Here is a 5775-nt window from a genome sequence, read left to right as displayed (position 1 = left end):
CTGCCTTGCCTTCCTGGGCTGGTGCTTCACTCAGTAATATCTCCTGTGTTTTCCATTTCTATCCCTTAGATTTAAGAAGATCATTCCCATTCCTGAGCAGAGCATGGTTCAAATGCTGTGTTACCTCCTGGAATGCCTCCTGACAGAGGAGAACACACCTCCTGACTGCCCCAAGGAGCTTTATGAGCTTTACTTTGTCTTTGCTGCTGTCTGGGCCTTTGGTGGGTCCATGTTTCAGGACCAGGTAAGAAAGGAGATGCCACATCATCAGGTCTTCTTTTGCGGTTTTTTTTTCTCTTTTTTTCCTACTTTCCCAGACCTGGTACGGTGTCAGGGATGCTGTTTGACCTAGAAACATGAACATTTTGATTCCTTTTGCAAACCACTTTGCTATCCAGGGAGTAACACCAGAGAATGGCTGAGGGGTCATGGGCTGGAGGCAAACAGATGTTTGGTTATGCAGCCACATGTCACTGGGGAGAAGCACTGGGTTAATTTATAGAGGTGTGTGGAGGTGCATAATGTGATCAAATTAGAATTGTAGAATTGCCAAGGTTGGAGGAGACCTCAAAGATCATCAAGTCCAACCATTAAACTGCCACTGCTGGAACCCCTAAACCAGGTCCTCCAGCACCAGATCCAGGCACCTCTTAAACATCTCCAGGGATGGTGACTGCATCACCTCCCAGGGCAGTATTTCAGTGCCTGAACACCTTAACAGAGAAATATTTTTTCCTAATATCTAATCTGAATCTCCCCTGTCTGAGTTTACAACTGCTCCCTCTAGTCCTCAGAAGAACTAGTCAGATGAATCCAGCTGTGGAGCCATCTCCAGCCCCGTGGCTGCAGGTAGACATTGTGCTGAGAGCACAGAGAGAGTTGGCTGTCCTGGATTTCTTACTGAAATACCTAGGGAAGAGGAGTGGTCAGCAGGGCAGGATGGGCTCTGGGGATCATATTCTTCCACTGAAGTGGAGTACTCTGTGCTGGGAGTGAGCTGCTGAGGCTGAGGTGGATGGTTGCAGCCCTCAGTGTGACTCCCCTCCGGGCAGGAAGCTGCTGGAGGCTTTCAGAGAGCTGCTGGGCTCAGTCAGGCTGCTGGTGGATGGATGTCCACAGGCACAGGATGTAGTGCTGGAGGGCACAATCCAGAGGCCAACATCCCTTTGGGCCAGGAGGAATAATCAGGCTGTGGTTCACTAGCAGCAATTCTGATGTTCAGAGTACTCTCATGTCCATGAGGCAGAGGAGACAGGACAGCTCTCCATGCTGCTTCCCACAGCACATCCATCCTAGGGATTAATTGCAGCTGTCAGCCCCAGAATCCATCCCCTCCTGTTAGATGAGGTGGGTGTGATCCCTGCCATGGTGGTGTCCTTGGAAGGCAGCATTGGATGCTGCATTTTTCCAGGCCCTCTCTTAGGTCCTGGTCCCTGCAACATGGGAGCAGCACAGGCAGCCCCAGCTGGGCTGAATCACAGCTGCCTTGTGGGAGCTGGAGCATGAGAACAGGGATCTTGGGAAGGATCCAGACTTGCCTGAGGGTACCAGGGCTGTGCTGCTGCCTCTGACCTCCCTGTTCTTTGTCTCTTCCTAATGTCTTGTGCACAGGAGAGGAGAAATGGACATTTCCTTCCATCCCTGTGTCCTGTTCTGCCCCATTTCCTGGCCATATGGCTCAGCTTGGCACAGTAGGGCTGTCTTTGGATTTCCAAGTCATTGGAAAAGCTGCTGCTGTTTTACAGCTTCCAACTGCTAACAGAGACAATGGACAAGAAGGCATTGGGCTGTGTGTCAGCACTGCTGCCAGCACTGCAGCCACCATGGCTCTGTGCTGTGGTTCCAAGCCCATGCTTGAATGATGACTTCCCACCCTCCCTTGGCATTACCGGGGATAAATTGAAAGAGGAAACTGAGATGAGATCTTTGGCAGAAGTTTTCCCTGTGAGCGTGGTGAGGCACTGACACAAGTTGCCCAGGGAGGCTGTGGCTGCCCCAGCCCTGGCAGTGTTCACAGCCAGGTTGGATGAGCCTTGAGCAACCTGCTCTGGTGGGAGGTGTCCCTGCCCAGGGCAGGGGTTGGGGCTGGAGGATCTCTGAGCTCCATTCCAACCCCTTCACATGCTATGAAGCTATGAGAAGCTCAGCCACAGTGTTGTCAGTGCAGGCTACAAACCCAGCACAGCCTGGGGAGCACAGCTTGCCCTTGCCCAGCACGAGCCTCCAGCCCCTGGAGCTTGCGAGCAGAGTGTGGTCGCGTGGCACACGGACACGTCATTCCCGTGCCGGAGCAGTCAGTCCCTGGCATGGCACTGCTGGCTGCAGGCTCTCCAGGAGCAGGGCCTTGCACAGCTGTGTGGGTGGCAGGGGGAGCTGTGTGCAGGCACAGCATCCTTCTGGGAATATGTTGGACGTGGAGCTTGTGCTGCTCTGTAAATGTCAGCCCGGAGCGCGAGCACTCAGCCGGCCCAGCCAGGGAGGCCTCATGAAGGATGATCCAATATAAAAGCTGTTTATTGCTCCCCACTGAAGGTGCCCTTCATGCTGACCTTTTGCTGCTGAAATGTCAGGAGAAACAGGCTGGAAGGCTTCCTGCTGCTGTGTTTGTTGGTAGGGAGTGAGGTCCTGGATAAAATCAGGAGCAATTTGCCATTTTCAGGCTCAGAAATGAGCAGAAATCCATGTGGGGGTTTTGTTCAGGAAGCTGTGTGAGCTCAGCACTGTTCTGGCAATAGAGCTGGGGCTGGAGCTGCTGCACTTAAGGGCTCAGGGAGGTGGGAAGCCCATCCCAGTGTGCTGTGGGAAGAGCACCCTGGGAGAAAGCTTTTAGCAGTGCTGGATGTCCCTGTCCCTTGCAGGCTGCTCTGCTGCTGGGCTGGGGGTTGTACCAACAGCACAGTGCAGATCACAGCCATTCTGCCTCTCTGGCTGGCACAAAGATCCTGGTACTAATAGCAAGAGTTTTATATCCTCTGGTCTTTTGAAGGATGGTGGCTCAGGGGATTTTGCAGAGGCCACTCAGTCCATTCAAACCCAGGATTGCTGACAGAGGCTGAGCAATGGGTCATGTGCTGTAGGTTGCCCTGCTCACCCCTGGCGGGAAGCCCTTGGGCTGGCTCTGGGGAGGAGAGACCTGCACATGCCCCAGGAACAAACTGTGCTGCTAAAACTGGCTCAGTTATTCATCTGGTATTTCACAGACATCTTTTTAGCAGCACTTTTTCCCTCCTTCCCCTCAACTTCTCCCTGGGGCTGAAGGTTGTGTCCCTGCAGTCTGTGTGAGAAGGGACCAGGGAAGGGACTGACTCAGTGTAACAGAGCAGACCTGGGGCAGGGGCTAAGCACAGTTTGTATGTCCTGACTCAGCATCTAAAGCCAAAACTCTCACCCTAGCTCTTGATAAAAGCACAGATGCTTAGAAAGGCAGGATGGGGAAGGAAAGCAGGTGCTGCCAGGGTGCTATGGCAGTGTGGAAACAGCGGCTCCACAGGGGCACAGTCCCTCCCCAGTGACTTGGGACACTGGTGTCTGCAGTCCTGCTGCTCCAAAATGCTGTGGCTTGAAAAGAGGCCAGAAAACAAGAGCTCAGAGTTAGCAGAGTGGTGTGATTTATGAGGAAGGGCTTTGGTATGCAGGCTCTGCCTAGCCATGGCCACGGATGGAGACGGATGTGGTGTCCTTGTCTGTTGGAAGAAGTAGGCACCAAGAATCAATCAAGTGTCTGTTTAGTCACAGGCACGTATTTCTCTCTTCCAAATTGATCCATCTATCTCATCTCAGCCATGCTAGGAGTGATCAACACAGAGGATGAATTATTTAGGGGAATAAATAGGAGTGATGAGAAGAAATGGAGAAAATGAAAAATTAGGCTTAATAATAGGAAAAAGGATAAGATCTTTATGCTGTGGAATATATTTTAAGGACTAATCCCACTGGGGTGAACTGGGACAGATAACATTTCCATCAGTAATGAATTTCTCCAGATTAGCATATTTTCTCCTCTCTTTGCTCACAGCTCGTGGACTACAGAGTGGAGTTCAGCAAGTGGTGGGTGGCAGAATTCAAGACCATCAAGTTTCCCTCTCAGGGCACAGTCTTTGACTTTTATATTGATCCGGAAACAAAGAAGTTTGAGCCTTGGTCTAAACTGATTCCCCAGTTTGACTTTGATCCGGAGATGCCATTACAAGTAGGTGACCTCAGCATGATGTTTGTACATGTGTTTCTGTCACTGTACTTGGGTGTTGCAATCAAGTCTGGTGAAAGGTCAAGCACTGCACACTAAGGATGGAATCCTTCATGGGGTACAGCTGAGTTACCCACCTTTACTGTGCTCTGACTGTGACAGCACATCGTCCATCTGAGGGATGCAGAGGAGGGGCAGGCTCAGGCCACCCCACAATCCGTGAGCTGGTGTGCCTAGGGTGCAGGATGGGGACAGGAGCAGAATGTGAGACAGTGTAGGGACAAAACCCCTGAGACACCATGTTGTCATTCTTTGTGACTGGAAATAGAGATAGGTTTATGTTTTGGCCACAAAGAGTTTCTCAGGTAGAGAATTTCAGCTGCCAGCTGAGCTTTCCTGTCCTTTCCCAAGTGCCACAGTGAGCAGATGACTTGTAAAAATCACCATTTTAGCAAAGTGTGTGTTTGTGGGGAGATGCAAATGCTGCTCCCACCATCCAGCTGTCAGGGCTGCACTGCACAGAGCTTGATTTCATGCCTGGCAGCAGCAGCATATCCTTCTTGGGATGCATTGGGAAGAGCATCGCCAGCAGGTCAGGGAGGTGGTGCTGTTCAGCCCTGGTGAGGCCACATCTGGAATGCTGTGTCCAGTTCTGGGCTCCTCAGTGCCAGGGGGGCATGGAGCTCCTGCAGCAGGTCCAGCAAAGGGCAAGGAAGATGCTGAAGGTACTGGAGCACCTCAGTGATGAGGAAAGGCTGAGGGAGTTGGGGCTGTTCAGCCTTGAGAAGAGACGACTGAGAGAGACCTCATTAATGGACTCAAGTCCATGAACAGGAAGTGCCAAGAGGATGATCAGACCCTGCTCAGTGGGGGAAACCAATAAAACATGAGGTAACAGCAAAAGCTTATGCCCAGGAATTTCCACCTGAACATGAACAAGAACTTCTTTCCTGTGCAGCACTGAACACATTGCCTAGAGAGACTGTGGATTCTCCTCACTGGAGATACACCAGACCCATCTGGACACAACCCTGAGCCATGAGCTCTGGGCTGGCCTTGCCTGAGCAGGGAGGTGGGACCGGTGACCCACTAATGGTCTCTTCCAACTGAACTGATTCTGTGATTCCCTTCCTAGTGCATCCTAGAAACTGAGCTCACCTCGCTCATTCCTGGGTCTCCCAGTCCTACCTCTCCTGAGGATATGGCCAAGGGGTGGTGGCAGAGATGAGGACACTAACTTGCTTGCTGTGCTCCTCAGGCTTGCCTGGTGCCCACAAGCGAGACAATGCGTGTGAGGTACTTCCTGGACAGGCTCCTGGAGCGACGGCGCCCGGTGATGCTAGTGGGCACTGCTGGCATGGGGAAGTCTGTGCTGGTGGGGGACAAGCTCTCCTCGCTGGACACAGATGTTTACCTGGTGAAGAAGGTCCCATTTAACTACTACACCACCTCTGCCATGCTGCAAGGTAAGAACAGAATCATGGAATGTGAAGGGTTAGGATGGAGCTCAGAGATGATCCAGCCCCAACCCCTGCCCTGGGCAGGGACACCTCCCACCAGAGCAGGTTGCTCAAGGCTCAGCCAACCTG

At 52.1% G+C, this 5775-nt stretch overlaps 1 protein-coding gene across 1 annotated transcript in view; it reads left to right on the top strand.

Moving 5' to 3' along the window:
• The window catches only part of LOC103801403 (dynein heavy chain 9, axonemal-like), a gene marked incomplete at both ends in the record, with an annotated part of 73826 nt that overhangs the window by 24075 nt on the left and 43976 nt on the right, over window positions 1-5775 (top strand). Inside the window, 3 exons of the mRNA XM_009073816.1 lie at window positions 70-244; window positions 4016-4189; window positions 5445-5652. Of these exons, the coding sequence (XP_009072064.1) occupies window positions 70-244; window positions 4016-4189; window positions 5445-5652 (557 nt within the window). The remainder of the gene's footprint in view (window positions 1-69; window positions 245-4015; window positions 4190-5444; window positions 5653-5775) is intronic.

This window comes from Acanthisitta chloris, unplaced genomic scaffold, assembly GCF_000695815.1.
Source record: "Acanthisitta chloris isolate BGI_N310 unplaced genomic scaffold, ASM69581v1 scaffold84, whole genome shotgun sequence".
In the NCBI taxonomy this organism is placed as follows: Eukaryota; Metazoa; Chordata; class Aves; order Passeriformes; family Acanthisittidae; genus Acanthisitta; species Acanthisitta chloris.
Note: the sequence above shows the minus strand (reverse complement) of the source record. Positions and strands in the feature narration are given on the sequence as shown.